The sequence below is a fragment of the Caloenas nicobarica genome, chromosome 3, assembly GCF_036013445.1.
Source record: "Caloenas nicobarica isolate bCalNic1 chromosome 3, bCalNic1.hap1, whole genome shotgun sequence".
Classification (NCBI taxonomy): Eukaryota; Metazoa; Chordata; class Aves; order Columbiformes; family Columbidae; genus Caloenas; species Caloenas nicobarica.
In genome coordinates this window covers 49,130,764-49,152,188 of record NC_088247.1, presented here as the reverse complement: position 1 = coordinate 49,152,188, position 21,425 = coordinate 49,130,764, and the positions used below count along the sequence as shown (strand labels likewise).

The following is a 21,425-nucleotide window of genomic DNA, read 5'->3' as shown; positions in this document are numbered from 1 at the left end:
AAAAGCCCCAAACACTCATGCCAAAATCACATTCTTTTGCTGAATATCCAGGAATTTTTTGTTGGAGATCTTGAAGACAGAGTTTGAGCTAAGATGCCCTCTGCAGAAGGAGTTTAATTTTCACTGTTGACTTGAATTAAGAGAGTATTGTGTGAGAGCAGGATCCTGTATGATGTAATTTGAGCAACCAAATCTCCTACTGTGACTTTATCAGAATGTGATAAATAAATAACTAGAAATGGTATGTTCTCCCTGTAATTCCTGTTTTGTATAACTAATATATTGTAATCCTCTTTTAAAGCCTGCTGCAGTCAACAGCATTCTAGCTAATAAATTTATTATTGCTTTCCTCCTAGCAAGGAAGGAAGGTTAGTAGGGAGGGTCTGCTTCTCCCCTTTCTCATTTCAGTACCAATCAGAGTGGGACTGGGAGCTTGTCTGAGTGGCAGAGGGCTCTGACTGGGGAATGACACCAGCGCGAGAGATGAAGGTTTATCGTTTCTGTCCCTAAAACGATATGGAGACTCCTGATCTCATTCAGTCTCTTCTGACACTTTTTTCCTGTTGCATCAGCAGTACAGAACAGAATAAAATCTATACATGTTCCACAACAAAACACCATTATTTAGAAATGATGCCTTATGAACCCGTAGTATCTGAATTTAGTGTCACTTTAGCACAGTGATTCAGCCTTAGCAATTTACATTGCCTGATAACTGTAGTTCTTATGTGAGAAGTGTTTCACAACCACAGTGCTTTGATGGATGTGCATTCTAGTTCTTGGAAACTTTTCTGAACAAGCAATGCTAACTTGGGCTTGTCTGGATAAGCCACAAATAATCTAACAATCCACAATCCTGAGACATCTAAATCATAGTTAGAAAAATGATAGTTTGATAAACTCTTTGCCGTTTTTAATGTTATGCTTTGCAGCTTCAGAAGCTTCTTACTATGGACCCTACAAAGAGAATTACCTCAGAGCAGGCTTTGCAGGACCCCTACTTTCAAGAGGATCCTCTGCCTACATCAGAGTATGTATTCCCTCTTCTGTGCTCTTCAGAAGTGTCGTCTTTCTGCTAAATGCTATTCCCTGAAATGAGATGATGACTGAAAAATTCACAGATATCTAGCTGTATCCACAAGAAGTAGTACCTCAGGCATGCTCAGTAGAAACTATTAGTATAGTACTGAAGTGTCTGTATCTGCTGGTGCCAGAACTAAGTCATCATGGACAATAACCCAGTACCACACTAGTGTTGTAATTCTGAACGTACTACCAAAGCTAGTGTGACAGTATGACTGCAGTATTGAGAGAGTCTGTGCCCTGTTCTGTTCTGCCTTACACAGCCTCACAGAGCCCTGCTCTCCATTGCCTGGTGTCACTGGGCCTCTCCCTAGGACTAGGAGAGTTCTCTGACCTACAGCCCCTTCCTGTGCCCTCATGCACCGGGTAACAGTACGAGGAGAGAAAGGTGAAGAGACCTGTGTCTGCCGAAAATCTCGCAGGTCCCTTGTTCAGAAGACTCGACAGTACAGATTTTATATCTCTATATATTCTACCGTCATGAAAAATTCAGATGATATATTCAGTTCCTACTGGCTGACTTTGTTTTCAGAAGTATGGTGGTTCATAGCATTATGATCCACAGGAGCTGGATGCAGGGAATCTTCCACCTTTGCTTTCACTGCTTCTTCAGCTAGCAGGCAACACTAAAAGGAGGCAACAGCCACTGGAGTGTAAAAGGAGTCTAGCTGAGACTAGTTGGGTTTTTTTTTCCTTTCTTTTTCTGTTTGGATAAGCCAAACACTACTTAGCAGCTAGATTAGGAACTGTTTACACACTTTAAAAAATCATGTCACATTGATTGTATTGTAAATGCCTTCAGCAATTCTGAATGCTGGCACAGAAATCTAAGAAATTGATAGAAAACTACTGGTAGATATGACCACTATCTAGTGTTTATCCTGTGCAGAGCTATAGCTCCCCATGGATTACAGGGTAACATTATGATAAAGTCTCTGCCATAAACGTTAAGGAATGTTCCAAATCCCATTAACCAGCTGAATTTAAAAGCTATCTCTTTTTCTCTAAATAAGACGTGAGAAGCTAATTGAAAGTAACTCTGCAGCTGTGATTGGCAAATATATTTAAGCCTGTTGTAAGCCAAGGCGGGTTCATAAGACATTCACACTCTTTGGATCGGGCCCTTTATTCAGTGAGCCATGCATGTTCCAACTAGGTGTTGTGGAACCTCTGACACCGTGTTTGTTCATTTTGCCATCTGGATCAACAACAAGTGGTCGTTCTGGCTTTTGGGCATGCTCAACCATGCCATGATTTCTAAATGATGGCCTCATGCCAACAGCAAAGAGATCCGACATTACGATCAGCATCTGACTGCTGGTATCTGCTGCTATCTTGGGTGCTCACAGTGCTGCTCACTTATGGAAACAGGACTCATGAAATACAAGAAATTAAATTGTGTTATATGCACTTGTTTTTAATATAGCATTAAGTAAATGTGTGTCATATGTACATGTTTGTTGAGTATTTACTATTCACTGTGTTTCAGTGTATTTGCTGGCTGTCAGATTCCATATCCTAAAAGAGAATTCCTCAATGAAGATGAACCTGAAGAGAAAGGGGATAAGGTATAAAAAAACTCCTTTTGTTTTTTTTTTTTCTTTTAAGTATGCAATAAGGAAGACTCGTGCTACCAACTGAAAATAATGAAACATGAAGTGTTAACCCAAAATGTGTTCTCCAGGCAAGGCTCTCTTAAAACTGCTTCCCATGCAGATTAGAAGTATCAGATGACGTCGGGGTGTCTCAGGCGGTATCACCAGCACAGTTTGCCCTGACCTGTGGGGAATGAGCTGGACGGGTTGGTCTGTTGACAGTAGCTTGCTTTCAGCTGCCATCCTTCCATGAGGACCTTGCTACCTCCTCCACCATCGCATGATGAAAATACATTGTGATCACTTGAAAAGAATGGCATTTCCATTGTATGACTGGCATATATCCAGACATTTGAAAGTAGGTGGCTGTCAGGGTCTCAAATCAATAGTGGCAGCCTGCTTCTGGCACTACATCAGAACATTTCATCCATCTGCATGCCATTTCCTGGTCTTGTTTTAAGGGCCCTCAGACAAAGGAACAATAAGGAGAATGAAATGCTCTGGTCGCAACAATCTGCTCTGAATACTCCCTTTCTCATAGCCCCGTAGACATGGGCAAGAACTTGTGTGCACAGTAAATTTTGGTGTGTTTGCAACATAACCTGACCTGCTTTGTGCATGTAGCTCAGCTGTGCTATGTGACCGCAGTGATTATCCCGTCCTGTGAAGGGTGGACAATACAGCTGTAGTGTGTGAAACAGCTTGTTATTTTCACTTAAAAATGTACAGTGAGACACCAACAGTAACCTAGCAAAATGTGAAGAAAACAGCCTTAAACTGTAATTATCTGAGGACTACGTGGGCTGTTATTCTTTTGGAATAACCATTTGACTACATGCATTTTCTGTTTTCAGATTTTCTGTGTAACATGAGAAACTAGCCAAATTTAGAAGTAAACCTATGACAATGCATTTGAAACAGCAAGTTTTGTTTTTAGAACAGATATTGTAGATTCTTCTGTACTGGGAACAAGTGGTAACATCCTGGACTTTTGTGTCCAGATAGGTTGTTGTTTTTTTTTTTTTTCCAAAAAGAGGACACAGAATTAAAATGACTCTGGCTTTTGTTAAGTCAGTGTATTTAAAAGTAAATACCTGTGTTTTTTCCTGGGAATGTTGGTGGGTGGGAAACAATGGCATGTTTATATTCAAAACAGCCATTATATAAATGGTCTTTGAGATTGTTCGGGACAGTGATGTATTTATGCACACTCCAAATTAAACTTATTTTCAGACCATTTAGGTAATATAAGTAACACATTACTCATTGAATGTGTTCTCACAGTGTAGAAAATTTGAAGGTAAAGGGTATTCTGGAAGTTGGATCTGTGCCATGTTTTGTTTCTTTATAACGATGTTGCAAGTAGAAAGGATTTTTGTTTTTAATAGCATTAGTTTCTGGTTTGTTTTTAGAACCGTAAATATCTGTATAGTCCTTTGGAAACCTAGATGAGTTTTCTGTGTCTGCTTAGTTGGAACTTATACCTGAATTGGATAACCTTTAATGTAAGCATCCATTCTTGGAAACGGTTAACTGTTAGTCATCAAAACTAAAATGAGTGTTTGTAAAACAAAGTGAAAAGATTCTTTTCTCATTCAGATTCTGTTAGGCAAGTTTCTACTGGGTTGGTTTCTAGGTAGGACCCAAACTTCCTTTTGGTAATTTGTACCTGGGAGGTGACAGGTGGCAATATGGTACTAACTGTAGACCTTTTACAAGTTTATTCATTTAGGAAACACCATGAACTAGACCAACCTGAGGACAATGTTTTTGCTGCATGAGCTGTTTTTTTGCGCTCAAGTGGTGCAGGTAGAGCCCGGCCCGAGTCTGACAGAGCAGAGCTCGGTCTCTGCCCAGGCAGCAGCAGCAGTAGCTGCACAGAAGAGCAAGCTCAGGCTAGTCAGGTAAATTTTGTGCTAATATCCAAAGCGCAAAACAGGGGACCTACGACAAACCGTTGTCTTTGATTGTGAGAGTTCCTGCAATATTTTTTTACACATAACAAAATTACAGTCAGCTCTCACAGTAACAACTACCTCACATCCAAAGACCCCTATGAAAAGACAATTTTCAGAATTCTAGCACAAATACCACCTTAGTTATTGGTGTTTGTTTGTATAAGTGAAGCTCAAACCATTATGAAAAGACAAATTGCTTCTTAACAAGTTTTCTTTACAAGCTGGCTTGATTAACTTTAAAAATTATTAAAGTTTAAATCTCCTGAGAAACAGAATCTGAGATTCAAAGACTACAAGCAGGAGGATACTTTATTGGTTTTGCTAAATGTGAAATGGAGATGCAAACCACCTCTAAGTACTTGAAGATGCAAGGCTGCTTTGTAATGTTAAATGAATACATCATCGCAGATTTGATCTGAATGTATCTTGGGAGACTGTTGCGATGAATGGCATAGATACAGATCTCTTCTGTCATTTCTCGGAGGTAACTAAATGCCTTTTGGTGACTGGGAGCATCAAGAATTTTCCACTAGTGGCAACTGGTTGTCATGATTTTTGAGAAACTGATAATGTCAGGTTTTTATAAAAGACTGCCATACTCAAAGCTTTGATAACTATATAAGCAGATATCCTAGGAAAAAAAGACTGTCTTGTAATGTTTCATAAAGTGTATTGGAGGGCGGGAGGTGAGAGCAGTAAGGCTTTTTAATTCAAACCATGACAACTGTAGGTTTTTTCTGTGATGAACAAGTAATATGGCTCACATTTGGAGTGAAATTGCTTTTCTTTGCAATTCTGTTGTGTGCATCAGTGCTCAGATGGAGGAGCCATCCCTGGTGCTCGAAAGCTGACACATGGCTGGTCTTTCCTTGCAACTGCCCCACCACAGAGCGCAGAGTTGCACTCCTTCCCTCTGTTCCCTAGTACTCGCTTTAACCCTCTGAAGCCAGAAGAGTACAATGTCTTTTGCTCGTGTCCCCCTACTTAATTTTTTTTCTCCCTTTTGTGGTACTTTTCTCTTTGTTTTTTTTCCTGCCAGGTCCCAGAGTCATCTTACTTGCCTGCCTCCTCTCGCTGTGCTAGTCTTCTCCTTCCCTTGCCAGATTCTTCCTCCAACTGTTTCCTCCTCTTTCACGTTCAACTATTTGTCTCTGATCAATTTTCACTTTTCTGCTATTCCAATAAGGTTTTCTGACCCTATACCTAGTGCACCATTCTGGACTGTATTCCCAGCATACCACTCATTACAAGGTACTTAAAAGCACAGCAGAGTAAAACGGTAATAAAACCCATTTCTGGTTCTGCCACAGAATTTCTTCACAACCTGGAAGAAATGGTATCGTTTGTCTGGTGTCAATTTGCTTACCTCTCTGGCAGTAATGCTGCCAACCTCCTTTGGGTTATTGTAATGTGACATTAGTGAAAGTTTGAAAAGTGGTTTTGATTCTGAGTGAAGAAGGCTGTTGAAGCACTTGGAATAATTTACTGTGGTTCACCACATCTGCGACTGAGCGCAAGTGAAATTTGGGGGGTTTTGACTCAGTCAGTTAAGCAATTACTGCTTTATAAATGGTTCCTTCCATCCTACTCTCTCAGCATTTCGCTAGCTGTAGAAGGCACTAGACTGTCCTTCCAGTTTTATTCTAGATGGCGTTATCATAGAATGTCCTGAGCTGGAAGGGATCCACAAGGATCAAGTCCAACTCCTGTCCCTGCATATGACAACTCCGCAGTTCACACCGTGTGTCTGAGGGCCTTGTCCAGTCTCTTCTTGAACACTGTCAGGCTTGGGGCCGGGACACCTCGCTGGGGAGCCTGTTCCAGTGCTCCAGCATCCTCTGTTAAAAAACCCAAAATGACCACAAATGAGCGACCCCCACAAAGTATGCAAGAGCATACAGAGGATGTGTTTCTCCCAACATGCAGCTGTGCTGTGTTTGCCCGTCAAGCCATCAGGCCTGTGTCCTTCTCCATGGGCATGGTGGCACTGGAGTGGGCGACTCCATAAAGCTCCCAGCCTAGTTCAGAGCCAAGTGACCCTCTCGTGTCTCTTCTTCCCCTAGAATCAACAGCAGCAGAACCAACATCAGCAGCAAACAGCACCTCAGCAGCAGCAGGCGCAAGCAGCGCCGCAGCAGCCGCAGCCGCCGCAGCAGCAGAACAGCACCCAGACCAACGGGACGGCGGGGGGTGCCGGCACAGGAGGAGGGGGCGCGGGCACAGGGCTCCAGCACAGCCAAGACTCCAGCCTCAACCAGGTGCCTCCCAACAAGAAACCACGCATAGGGCCTTCAGGCGCTAACTCAGGCGGGCCTGTCATGCCTTCAGATTATCAGGTACCTCTTGGATTTTTGCTGCTTCTGATACCGTAGGGCCAAAATGTCGTTTTTACCTTTCCCCACTGCAAGAACAGATCATGTTTTAATGAATTTCTCATGTAACCTGAGCAGGCGTGCTGTGATATATTAGACAAAAATGTGGGTTTAAAGGTTTTGTTCCGTGGTTAGTAATTTTCGATAGAATACCAGTAAGAGCTATATCTGTTGCACCCTATAAAGCGTTGCAGATTAGTCCACTCCAGGAAAGCACTTGAATATATGCTTAACTTTATGTTTCAGATTAATCTTATTGAAGCCAGTGGAACTATTTCATGCACGTAAATGCTGCGTTAGATCAAGTTCGGATACTCAGCTCTTTGCAATATCAGATTGTCTGCAAGATGCAGATCTGACAAGGTCCTGAGAAGCAGAATCAAAGTTAGAACCGGGCTCTCTCATTTGATTCCTGCTTCATTTTACCTCATATCATCACATGTATGGGGCGGATCTGTAGTCTGTTGTAGTATCTTGCGAAGTCTACTTCTAATGTAAAATAAAAAATGCATGTTAGCACAGGAATGATGTTTTGGTTTCTCAGTATGATTCATGCTGAAGCAGGGCACAGAGGCACACATGGTTTCTAATGTGACCGAAGTTGAACAGAATTGATGTTTTCCAGCACAGTAGCATTCATAAGTAAAAGCAGTATCAATGATTTTTTTTTTTATTTGCATACTTGTCTTTGCTTACTAGAATTATCTTTTCCACTGAAAAAGTGACTTACACTAAATGTAGAAAGCAATGAACTTACCAGGATCTTCAATACTTGTGAGTTTATGCTTGCTGGGACAGTAATGAGTTAAAAGCAGAATAAGAAAAAAGGCAGATATTAAAGGCAGATTTTGAAAGATGTTAGGGATTCTGTCTATTATGAGCCTTCAAGAGGATCCCACCTTGGAGAATGGTCTTTTTAGGCTGCTTTAAACTTCAAATAAGTAGCTTTTAAAAAACTCAGATCTGGAGTTGCTTTGACTTAGCCCTCCAGACCTTCTCCACAGACAATTGATTTCTTAGTGCCAGACATGTTTCTCCCATTTCTGTTTTACTTTTTTAATTACAAATTACCATGAAGGCATTGAGGGCAATTTAAGGGTAAAGACAAGTAGGTTTCTTTTTTGAAAAGTTCCAGACAGGCTTGAGGTCTGGACAGATTGCTACAGCTGTCTGACTACACGGTATTTATGGCTGGCCTGTTTTGGTCTGTATTTTGAGGACTGGTGTGCTGCATTTGATGATCTCCATTATAAAACCCTCATACAGCTCTCTGTATTGTTGGCAAACTTCCCCCTTAGAAGTTGCTAGCAGTCTAAATATCATTTTGTTTCAGACAGATTTTTTTTTTTACCCCTTATGACTTTTTACTTCTAAACTTTAACAGCACAGGCATCAAAAAGACGATCTGTATGTTTCCTTTACGTCACCTGCTAAATTGTACGGCCTGATTATCCATTTTCACACTTGTGTTTGGCTATCTGCCCTTAAATTCTAGCTGATGGTCTTCTGTTCTAGAAAGGAATGTCTGCAATTTGTCCAAGTCTGACTTCTTTAAAAACAAGTTCTCTTCTGTGGAGCAAAAATAAGCATAGGCAAGTTAATGTGTTCTTAGAGTCCATGGCATTAATTTTACTCCCTTATATCTCATTCAGATGTAGGAAGAAGATTCCCTCTGCTTCGAGTTTTGTTCAGCTTGTGATCCAAAGTCTCTTGAAATTTTTCTGTAGTTCACCAACCTCAATATATGTTGCTTCCACAAATGACAGTGTGAATTCCTTGTTGAATTTTATTAATACTGAGCATTCCTTATGTGACCTTGGGTGTTTTGCTTAGCATGGCGAGCTGATGCTTTTCATCCAGAACGAGTTCCTATAACGTCATAGCATTTATCACAGTTCATTTTATTTTCTGTGAGAAATTGCAAAAACTTTCAGAATTTTGAGACAAATTTGACGTTTCAGACACTCCATCAACAAGCTAACCATGCAGGCCAGCCATAATGTGGTTATTAACAGCATATGTGCTGCTGGGAGACACCTCTTCCAAAGCCAGCGTGCTAAGCTCTTGTCTCCCAAACTGGCGCTTACAAATGAGTGAAGTTACTGTGTACAACTATTAGTTATATTGATGTTATATTGAGATACAGAGGTCTGCAATATTGAGCTGTTATCTCTCTCTCGTTAGCCTCACCGTACTTCACCTTGAAAGCAACTTTCATGTTCCTGTGTTAGACAGAACACATAAAAAGTAGTCTGATATTTTTAGGGTTTAGTACGTTTTACAATTTATGTAAAATTTAAGGTGTAAAGCTATGTACAGAAATAAAGGGCAGAGGTGTTTTACACTGCCCGAGCTTTAGGTTTCTGCTCTTCATCATCCAGCTGAAAAGTTGTCAGGAGGCTTTCACCACCTGGTTGGGATCCAATGTTCAGATGGAGACCACTGACCAGGGTCTTGCCTTCATGGGGCAGATTCTTGATCTGTGGAGGATGTGGTGGTATTACAGACCCACTGTCTCCATGGAGTTTCCATTCAGAACTCAAACTTCTCCCGAGGCCTTCTGTAATTCATAATCCTGATTATTTAATCAGAATGTAGGTTCTTAATACTTTTCCTAAATGAATGCTGTTGGCCACAGTCTTGCTGATGACCCTTGGATGTAGCCAAGAAGAACCATCAATTAGACAGTGGACAGAATTCTATTGAGTAGCTGCCTGACCCTGCACTTAACCTGACTGGAAACAAACTGTTTGCTGACTGCAAACTGGGTTGTTTTGTAGACTTTCCTTTCTTCTGGACTGAGGTGAGTTTTACCTTGCTAGAGAGTCTCCTGTCCATTGAGCAGTACTTTTCACGCAAAGTGGCTTCACAGCTTGTGTTATTTTGCACCTTTGCATTATTGCAGCTCACTTAATTCTGGACAGGGAGTGGATATGGTAATAAAAGGGCAAATTCAACAGGCTGGAGATCACAAATGATCCATGAATTCACTTGCTGAGATTGGGGTCCACTGAGCTAACAGTGGAGAGGAAGAAAAAAGCATTCAGGAAAATAAATGTTATGTCATTGCACATACACATGCCCATCTTTAAGCAGTTGTCCTTGCTTCCAGTAGATAAGGCAGCAGGCTGAAAGACTCAATTAAAATCATATTATTTTATCCTACTGGGCATTTTTTTGTTTAGATAAATTGAGTAACTCTTAGGTCATGGCTGTCTCTTTCTCAGGAAAAGAATATATTGTTTCTCTGTAACATTTAGTATTCCCTATCTAGGAAAGGGTGTTTGTGGCCTTAGCAGTTTGGTTTTGCATTAATAACACTTAAAATAATGATAGATGCATGATTAAGAAACAGCTGAATTTTGAAATTGGGTCTGCTCTCTCTTGTGTCTTATGTATTTTTCCTTCAAAAGATGGGTGTGTACATGCTGTTCTTCTAGATGCCTGGATTTTATGTGCTATGTTAAGGCTGATTGCAGATCAGATCACTTACTTGGTTTATGGGACCTCAAGCAGTACCACTGGTCAATTTCTCTGGCAGCCACATTTTAATGAGCTTCAGAGAGGTTAAAAGTTTCCTGAGCTGCATAGTCCTGACGGGTTGGTTTTCGTTCCCCTGATGCCATTCTCTCTTTCTGCAGCACTCCAGCTCACGCCTGAGTTACCAAAGCAACATTCAGGGATCTTCTCAGTCCCAGAGTACAATGGGCTATTCTACGTCGTCTCAGCAGAGCTCCCAGTATCACCAGTCTCACCAGTCTCACAGGTACTGAGAGAGCTGGCAGACTGCACTCAGAAAGGAACGGACTAAAAGCCAGAAGACTCCAGCAATATGAAGTTCATAACAATGAAAAGAACCAAAAATACAGATTGTGATGCAGAGTGAAAATTCACGATGACAAAAGGAAAACTTCACTCACTGAAGACTTTCCCCACCCTGTCCCTTTATTGCCATAAAGGAGATTCTCGTGAAGTTTTCCTTCCTCCCTGCCCTTGCATGTGCTTCATTGTGGTTACTCTAATGAACCCTTCTGATCTGAACCCAGCACTTAACTTCTTTAACCTTTGGAATTTTGAAGGATTCCTGGTGCACCTTCCTTATGCTGTAGTGATTGCCATAAATCTGTCTTTTCAATCTCTTTGATGGGATTTTAAAGTTTTAAAATCTTGAACTCCCAGGCTTTCAAGCTTGTATATAGTTAGTTTTATACTAGGCAAACCAGTTTAGCTATACAGGTATATTGCACCTTTTTAAAGCACTATGTTATTTTCACAGGATATTACTGTTTTGCTCATGGATGTCAAGAACAGCAAAATTTTACTGTTCCAGAGTATTTTACTATTCAGTTTTTATTAGTCTAGTTTTCAGGCAAGGTCTTAAAAATAATAATAAAAAAAATAAATTAAAAAAAGAAAAAGGAAAAAAGAAAAAAACCCACCCAAGTCTTTGCAGCAACAAATATGCTTCATGCTACTGGACTGAACGCCAAACAGAAGATTGCTGATATTTCTTAACTCATTCACATTGAATTCTTGAGATCACAGTGATCACGCGCTGACTAGTTTTAAATTAAGCATATTTTAAGTGAAACCAGGACAGTCAAATAAAAAGGAGATGCTTTCAGGATCTGTTGGAACAGAAGAATGGAATGTCTTCCCAGGCTGGACACCAAAATAGTCAGGAAAATGTATTTACTGCCCTCACGTCTCAGTAGGAATGTGGATGACGGGCTTGTTTTTCTGTTAAGCACCTGAATAATGTATGTGAGAGTTCTATAAATTTAGCTTTCTTTCACATTCCTGAATCGGTTTTCTAAATATAAAGGTGATAGAGATACTAAGACTTGTGAAAACAAATGCATTTCATTGTTTTTTGTTAGAATTAATGACTAAGAGAAATTATTGTGCAGTTTCAAAAGCATGTTGAAAATTGTTCCTTTTTCATGTTTATGATGCATATTCAGTATCCCTCACATTGCTGTGATTAACCCAGATTAGTTACACCAGATGCACTTGATTGCACTGAAATGTTTCCCTAGAGCAAACATGTTTTGCTTGTGCCTGAGGACCGTAAGTGGATGGGTAGCTGGCAGAAAATCCCCTGTAAATAAGCAAGAGTTCAGAAGCATAATCAGAGGATCATTGTCTAACTTCTGCAACCACAGTTATTCAGAGAGACACAACATGTAATTTAGGACGGCTTCGTTTTGCCTTCAGAAATAAGGCTGGCTCTTGTTGCAGAAACCCTGGAAAAATGCATTTAGAAAACTGGCAACGTAACCTCAGCGAGCTGCTGCAACTGGTGTCCAGAGAAGAGGTGAAGTGAGAAGAGTTTATATGTAAACGGTTAATGTTACAGGGTTTTATACGGCAGTGTGTTTGTTCTCTTCTGTCCTGTGTCCCTGCAAAAAAAAAAAAAAAAAAAAAAATTATATACCCGTAGACATTCACGCTGAAGTTGTGGTCAGACCTAGCAAGAGGAGTAAATCTGTTTGCTCTGAGGAGAATGCTTTTCATCACAGCTAGACACATACACGTTTCTACTGGATTGGATCTCCCGGTCATCTTTGATGCCCCTTCCCTCTCAAAGATGTGTTGTTTTCATGCCTTTTGCGAGCAGTTGGCTTGCTTTGGCCCTATCTACCATCATGTGGTTTTGACAACACCCAGCTTCTCTGGAAAAGCAAATAAAACCTACTTTTGTCATCAAATGGGTAAGAAGGTGGTGAAAATCAAATGAAGCAATTTGAAGGAAAAAAATTAGCTCTGAGGAATAATCATCTCCCAAAGGATACTTTCAGTGTGTAACCCTTGAAATGCTACATTTTATATGTACCATAGGAGTATGTTTGAAAGAACAGATTTTAATTATTCCTTTATTTTATTTCAGTGAGTCTGTGGTTGTGTTCTATGAGTGGAATGTCTCAATGTCTCACCTCTTACTGATGTTAGGATGAGGTACCTCTGAGCTAGTGGATATTTGGCCAATGCCATAAAGTAATATTTGTTTTATATTTTGTGACTTGAATGTCACATTTCTAGAAGTTAACCTTTGACAGAGTAATTTTTGTCCCCTCCTGTTTTCACCCTTCCATTCTCTCAAAATACTTTTGTCTTTTCCGTTGTAGTTACCTAACATTTCTTCTCCCTACTATGACCAAAATTCACAAACATCAGGAGGTGGCGGGGAGACACGTTACCATACAGTTGACTAAGGTGGGCTCTAGTGCCAATAAGGCAAAATCGCAGTGTAGATTAGTCTGTGTTTAGAGTGTGAAACTTCACAGCGATGTAAGGTGCTTTAACTGAGCGAGCTTCCAGCTTCTAGCGTGACTGAGCTGAACTGGCGTTTCTGCGTTGGTTGGGTCTGACAGACGACCACACACTGTTCCTCTCCAGCCTCTGTGGGCAGACGTGAAGCCATGACGACTTTCTCCGTTGCCTTCAAACTCACAACTGGGAGGAGAATGAATAAAAGCAAAAGCGTTTGCTGTGAAATGTAGGCTGTGCGCACACTTCTGGTTCCTTCTTGGTGGGGAAATAATTTGCCTTTTCTTGGGAGCTTGATGTGTGTTGCCAGGGTGGGTGGCAGTCGTGGTGGGAGAAGCCTTGCTTCCCAGGGGTCATCCCGTGAGGTCAAAATGCTCCGCTTTCAGAAGCGAATTGTGCAGTGCGTCATTTTTTTATGTTATTTTTTTGCCTGTGCAGTTTCATTAGTACTCATAGTTCTGTCTCTGCCCATAACCTTTACACCCTCACCAAAGTGTTTCACACCGGTGCCGAGAGAGGCAGGTGACAGCGGCAGAGCTGTCTAGTCCATCCTGGTCTCCCGGTGGGAGAGCAGGACACAGAATTACAGCTTTTCCCATCGTGGCTCAGAGGAAACAAGCGTGCGGGGAACGAGTGGGATGAGCAGCCTGGTCTGCATCGGTGAAGCTTATGTAGCACAAACTGCACAATGAAGGAAAAAATATAGGGAAAGCTGCGAGTCCTGCACTGTATCTGTGACACTGTATCTGGGGGAGGGGGAGGGAAGAGCGTTCGTAGCGGGAGGGGTGGCGGGAAGCTAGAAGTGTTCAAATATGTATAATATTTTATATAAACATAATAAGCTTAGTTCCCCTTCATAATCTTCAGGAATGGTACTTTAACACCATTAAGCAAAGAATTGTTTTAGGATTAAATAAATGTATTGTACATAAGGCCATACGTAATCTTCTAAAAATGTCGCCAGACAGGAGCGATGTGTATTACTATATGAAAAAAAAGTCCTTAATGCACTGTTATCTCCTAAATATTTAGTAGTAAATTAATACTATTTAATTTTTTTTTAAAATTGTCTTGTGTAGACACTAAAAAGTATTACACAAAATCTGGACAGAACATGTCCTTTTTAACAGCAATTTAAAGAACTTTTTATATATGTAAGGTAGTAACTTTTCAAATTGTTCTAGTTGTATTTTCCCATGTTTACTATTTGTGGAAGTGTGCCTGTCTCTATTCAGTTATTTTTTTCTAATATTTTCATGCACGCATCTTTCGTTTTTGTAGTTTTCATTAGAAATTATTGTGAATGCGCCTCATGCTGCCACAAAACTGCCGCTCTAGCTCTGTGGTGGCCACATTTGGCAGTGCTCGTGCCAATGGGCTAGCGAAACAACAAAGCAAAATACTTGTTTCTCATTCTAGAGTTGAGAGTTTACTGCTTTTAAGTTGTCCTGATGTCACTCTTGAAATGACTGTTAAAACTAAACTATGAGTTCATTGCATTTATTTTATATTCTCAGTTGTCATGAAATGGAATTGACTTTGCTTCAGTGTGAATTTTTTTAATAAAATAATATACATTTGTAATAATAATAAAAAGTTCAAATCAAATAAGTGCACTGAAAAGTTTTTGTAAACATTGGCTTTGGGCTACCAAGAGGGAAGATATAGCCCACAAAATCGCAGTTGTAATTATATTCAGGATGTTTATGATATTATACACCACACAAAACAAAGCTTGCAAAACCTCAGAGTTGAAATTACAGCTTTTAAAATGCCCACAAGGATATTCATGGGTATGTGTCTATCAAAATAGAACGAAGCCTTATAGAAAACAGAAGCAATGGAGTAGTTCTTTTAGGTTTTGCCCTCTGCTTAAAAGTGTTCTGGCATGCCACACCAGTGCCACTTGTTGAGATTCTGTATTACTTAAGTGACAATCCCGTAGATGTGCCTTCTGAAAAAAACCTGGTTTTACACTGAGGCACTTCTTCCACGTGGCCCATGCGCGCAGGGGATCCTCTGGATCTTTGGAGACCTCATCGTTGTCTAGATCACTGGATGTTCTCATCGGCAGTAGTCCGGTTTCCTGGGGAGTTCACAAGATCTTCCTCGAATGGATCTCTCTCCCTCACGCTTGAGAGGAGCCATCTCCAGAGACAGCAAATTGTTGCCTCTTTTTGGCTGTAATCTTTCCACATGTCTTGAAGTCCTGATGAGGTCAGGGACTGAGTAGATTCCACTTCCTGTCCGAATTCTCATTTCTTCCTCCCATCTGTTTGTTGAAGGACCGGCTTCTCAATCAAACCTTTCTTCTCCCTCCTCCTCCCTTACTGACTGATTACGTGGGCCTGTTGTTTCCCTTATCCGCTGTTGCATTTTCGCTACTGGGGCAATTACTGTAGTTGTTGTTTGGGTCCCTGCCTCAACCGCGGTCCCCTGGCAGGACTGAGCTGTGCCCCAAGGGGCACAGGCCAGGCCCCAGTACAGTGCTAGAACCTGCTGGTTTTCGTTGGGGAGGCACGTGAGTTTGCCAGGGTTGCTTACCTATTCAGATGTAAAGTCCCAGGTTGTGGGAGGTGATAACCGCCCCAGGAACCTGCCCAAATCCTTTGACACACGCCCTGCCACCCAGGGACTGGCCGCCTCGGGGCATGTTTCAATATCGCCTCACCCCAAAATTGTCTTCTCTTCCACCAGGATGACACTAGTTGCCACAAACCCCATAATATGCTAACAGTGTTAATTAGTAGCATTAAAAGGCTCATGTATAGGTGAACAAGGACCTTGAGAACCTGCGTAATAAAGCCGTCCACCTCAGTCCTGGGTAGGAAGAGTGAGATGTATTCCCTCATCCTCTCCTCAAAATAGCTCCCCCAGCACTGCAAGGCCATCAATGCCAGGGCAAAGCACATAGTCTTCATTCGTGCTAGCGTGTTCCCAGGTTCCCTCATCCTCCCCACAAAAGAGCTCCCCCAGCACAGTAAGGCCATCGATGCCAAAAAGGACTGTGGTGGGTTGACCTTGGCTGGGCATCAGCTGCCCACCAAGCCACGTATTGCTCACCTCCTCAACATGACGGGGTGGAGGAGAAAAGAAGATGGAAAAAACTTTGTGGGTCAAGATAAAGGCAGTTTCATAAACAGAAGCAAAGAACATGTGTGGAAGCGAAGGAAAACAAAAATTTTATTCTCTGCTTCCCATCAGCAGGTGACATCCAGCCACTTCCCAGGAAGCAGGGCTTCAGTACGTGTAGCGGTTGCTCTGGAAGACAAATGTAATAAGAAATGCGCCCCCTCCTTCTCCTTTCTCTTAGCTTTTATGGCTGAGCAGGCGTCAAATAGTGTGGAATATCCCTTTGGGCAGTTTGGGTCAGCTGTCCTGGCTGTGTCCCCTCCCAAGATCTTGCCCACTGTCAGCCTACTGGTGTGGGGGGAATGTTGGAGAGAGCTTTGATGCTGTGTCAGCACTGCTCAGCAGGAGCCAAAACACTGGTGTGTTAACATCTTTCTAGCTACTAATACAAAGCACAGCACTATGAGGGCTGCTATGGGGAAAATTAACTCCATCTCAGCCAGTCCCATTACAATATCCACCCCTTGGCATCATATTCAGGTCTCACATAATTTAATACATATGTATTTGTCTTCTAACCATCCCATTGTATTTCATTCTCATTACTAAAATCCCTTCTTACCAACACTTCACAAATTAAACTACATACTTAAACCATCTTTATACCCAACATACAGATTCATACGTTCTCATTAACTACTATTCCCTTTCCCTCAACAGCCCATTCCACAGGCTTCCTCAACTCCTTCAGTTGTTCATAGAGAACTGGCTATAACTTGGGGCCCATCTGGCAAGATGAGTGCTCAGGACAGGAGAAGCAGTATGATTGTTGGACACTAACACCAGCTTGTTTTGCGTCATCGTTGCCCTCATCTGGTTCTTTGTGGAACTCACCCTTCATTCCTGTTGCATTACTTCCTACAACATACAACTCGCATCACAGATTACTTTTCCCACAAGGTTAAATCTGCTTGAGGCACACACTGGGTCTCCCCATCCTTCCACAATACCCACCAAGTACACCCAGGTCCTTGAGCAAAGACAACTCCACAAATGAGTTTGCCTTTTCCCATGGGAGAAGCAATCCACACCACTGCCTTCTCACAGAAGCCATCCCTGTAGCACCCCTGCTACCAAAACCTTGCCACGCAAACCCAATACACTTCTTCCAAAAATCCTACTTGTCTTGTCCATAACAGTTGCATGGGTAAGAATGGTTGGGATTTACTTGCGCTACCAATCATGTTAAGAAAGAGGCTTCGGTTTGCACAAGGGTGAAAATAGAAGTAGCCTTTTGCCAAAAAGCTTATTCTGCACCTCCGACACCTCATGAATAAAGAGCTGTTGTTTCAGCCTCAGTGCAACTGAGCATCCCCAGCTCTATAGCCCTCGTATTTCCCTTTCTGCTTCTGCTGTCCTGTTTGCTGATAAGACTGTGCTTAGTCAGCAGCTTTGACGTGAATGTCCTTCTTAAAACCTCCTATGTTTCCTCTATCCCAATCTTCATTCTTCTAAAGCATCTCTCACTATTTTTCCTACCTGGTCATGCCATTTACAGTCTAATCCAGCCTCATTATACTGATCTGAATTGTGGTGTCATCTCTTTTTCTGCTCTTAGCAGTTAAACAACTTATATTTCACATCCATTAAGAAGGTTGCAGAGCAGGTTGTTTATTAGTCTCTTGCTTTGACTTGTTTCTTCCTGCCTTGTGTTACTGCCCTGGCTCAGTGTGTTAGACGTAAAGCTGCTCTCCTCCCTTGCACATCACTGCCAATGCCTGCTGTTACCCCATCCCTCTTACTCAAATCAATAAGTTAATCTAAGTTACCTTCTGATCTGACCATCCCACCAGGTCAGCCTCTACATCCCCTATTTTAGATTCCCAAATAAGACTTTTTATGCTCTGATTCCAGTTACCCATTCTTCCTGAAGACCTGCTGCAGAAACTTCTGAAAAATTCCCTCCTAGATGTCTTCTGCATCGCTCGTTAAAACCCTTTGGCTTTGATGTCTACAAAAGTTTAATATTGTAAGTTACTGCTGTGCTATGAGTCGTACCTATTGTGTTAATGAAAACTGTCCCCATGTCTCACTACACCCTCCAGTCTACCTATATCCACCTTCCTGCACACCCATTGAAAGCCCCCCGAGACAGAAATGGTCATTTTGTCCGGATACAGCAGCTCCATGACTGGTGCTTGCAGGCACTCTGTAGTGCAAATAACAATCACTGTAATATTGTGCTTTTTTACTACTAGACAATACGCAGTAGTAGCGTGAGGAATAATTTCCACGTGCCGCTTGACCACAAAAAGCATCACGTTGGTGCCAAATAGCAATTTAATCTGGCTAAACATGGAACTTGAGCAAGCATTGTTCCAGTAGCCAGCAAAGGTCAACGATGGTTTACTTGTAATGTTTTTCTAAAAGGTAGGTACTGCCTTTTTACATTCCAGAGAACTTTGTGCCCTTGTTTAATATCACAGAAAAAACAGAAGCTTTGGTGTATTTTGGTATTTTTATAGTAATGTAGAAAAATATTATTGCATGATTACTACAATGATTCTTTCATTTGCAAGAAATATTTATGAGAACGATAATTGTTCGAGGTAGATTAAAACCACTAGCAAGGTTATGAAAGATGTGTGTAAAGTCACAGCTGAGCTGCTGAAAGGGCTGTGGGAGCACCATGGCTCTTATGTAACAGAGATCCAAGATAATCCAGAGTAGGTGTTTAAAAAAATAATGATGATTGTTATTATTTGAAGTCTGAAAGTAATGCCAGCCTACCTAATAGTTTTTACATAACGTGCTTGCCTTGGAATACTGCTACAGGATCAGTTTTTCCAGCTTGGTATACCAGCACACTGCTAAGTGTATTGTACAAACTCTAACAGATCATTTCTGTGATTATTTTGTAGTGTATTCTTCAAAGTGCCTTGAAGAGGACGGAGAGCTTGAGAGTACGTAACTTTTATATGTACATTGCACACACTGAACACATGGCCGAATGAAATATTCAGCAATACAGTCCTTTAGCTAAAATGTCTTTTGATGTTTAGTAAAAAGTTATGTGAAGCCTCCAAATAGTGTTTGAAGTCATTGCAGAAAGGATAACTTTGCCCCAGTCCATTGCCAGAATGGAGTTTTGCTTTGCCTATGCTAGCAGTAAATGTTATAAATAAATCCGTAAAGGAGAATCTGCATTATTTTTTAAATATGACTTTTTAAAATAAGGAACAAAAAAAATCAGATATTTGTCACTGAGTCTTGGATGTGACATGGTAGCCAGCATAATGCATTTTATGCAATCTCCATCCCACAAGACTGATCATGTGTCTTAAGTAATAAAAAACCCAATACGTGAAGCACTGAAGAAAGGAATTCCTCATACCTATCATCAGCAGATGAAGGTTTAATTATGGACCAGGTCCTGCCGAATGATGTATGGCTCAGACATCCCTTCCATGGCCTGCACTGGTAAGATTATTCCCTGTATCCACAAATAGTAATTTCTTGGGATGTTAACAAAAAGAAAAAAAAAAAAAGCCATAGAAATGTGCAGCCTTTTGATTTTGTAACAGTGTTAGTGCTATCAAGTTTACTTGTCTGAAGTTCTCCAGAACATTATGAACTTTTAAATACATTTAAATGTGTGAATTTAACATTTCTATTGTTAAAAATGCTTTCTACCCTTATCTGGACAACGTGGCACAGCCCTACTCTGGAAAGATGGCCTCTAACTCTGCATGCTTGACCTGGTCAGGGACACGGTTGTCAACTCAGAGTCTTGCAGAAAATTTACACAAGTGGACACTGAACTTTAACCTGTAAGCTCAGGTCACGCAGGTCTATGGAAAAGCAATCAGCTTTTAAAGAAAACATACTTCCTTGGCTGAAAGGTGAGCCAGAGAACTGCAGATCTAAAGGCTTAAAGTCTTACAGCAAAACGCTCCACTAGTCCTGCAGTTTGACAGATAGTGCTATGAGATGGTTGTAAATTGTCAGATCACATTATTATTGCTGGGCTGTGCAGTTCAAAAACATCTGTTGCTGGTCTTGCCGTTATCTAATATGAAGTAGAATGAGTAGTTTGCGAAATTATAATTATGATTTTCTGCTTTCAACGTATTTTAATTGTATGATTCGTTCTTGCAGTGGTACAGAAGAAAGGACAGTTTCCAATAGTTTGGTTTTGGCAGTAAAACTCGGAACATTAACTTGCTAACAAAGAGGAGCCAAAAGGGATCAGACTTCTCTCTGGCTGGTCTCCTCTTTTCACTGCAGCAGAGGAGATTTGAGCAGGCAGATCATATCACGGTATTGTGTAGTAACTGCAGTTCTTGGGAAACATTTGAGTTTGAAAGAGAAATGTTTATCTCATAAGCACAGCATCACAACTGTAGAAGGTATAACTAGCGAAGCTGACAGGAGTGAGTCACCTTTACAAAATTCCCTGCAGATAACAAGCGGGCTGATTCAATCGTGTCAAGAAGTTTATAGACTTTGGGTTTACCCACCCATAAATGCATAAAAATCTGCATAGTTTATGGTTTCAAAATAGTGCCCCTGGTAATAATGGAGCTTTTGTTTAAACATTTAAAAGCTTCTTGTAGCTCACAGTATCCCACAAGCATAGAAATAAATCCCTACCCTTTTAAGAAACAATGGGGACATCTACTAACACACCCTGGTGGGTACGTCCCAATGGGGATTATCAAGAGTTGCTTGTACATCGTGCTGCTGCTGGATGAAAGCTTGAAGTCTCCTGTGACTTTGAGACAGTCGGTTCTGGGAAGCAGGAATGAAGTATTAGAATTTCTGTTATCACCCAGAGCGATATTAGAGCTTTTAAAGCGTATTTGAGTCATCTGAGATTGTGAAGTGTATCATACTTGCACAGCGGCCGTATGCTTTAATCTCCAAGAACTCAATCTCACATGATAACATTTACATATATTGTCTGTGGAGTAATGCTCAACCGTGGCTTGTTAATGTAAATCTTATAAAATACTTGTCAGTGGATCGTGTGTGCTGGAGGATTTAAGAAGCGACCTGCCAGCTAGATCAGAAAC

General features: G+C 41.1%; 1 protein-coding gene across 1 annotated transcript in view; it reads left to right on the top strand.

Annotated features, from left to right (window-relative positions):
• The window catches only part of CDK19 (cyclin dependent kinase 19), a 126,426-nt gene extending 115,015 nt beyond the window's left edge, over positions 1-11,411 (top strand). The window contains exons 10-13 of the mRNA XM_065632254.1: positions 933-1,030; positions 2,573-2,651; positions 6,700-6,972; positions 10,650-11,411. Of these exons, the coding sequence (XP_065488326.1) occupies positions 933-1,030; positions 2,573-2,651; positions 6,700-6,972; positions 10,650-10,781 (582 nt within the window). The 3' untranslated portion in view covers positions 10,782-11,411. The remainder of the gene's footprint in view (positions 1-932; positions 1,031-2,572; positions 2,652-6,699; positions 6,973-10,649) is intronic.
• Positions 11,412-21,425: the final 10,014 nt, after the last annotated feature.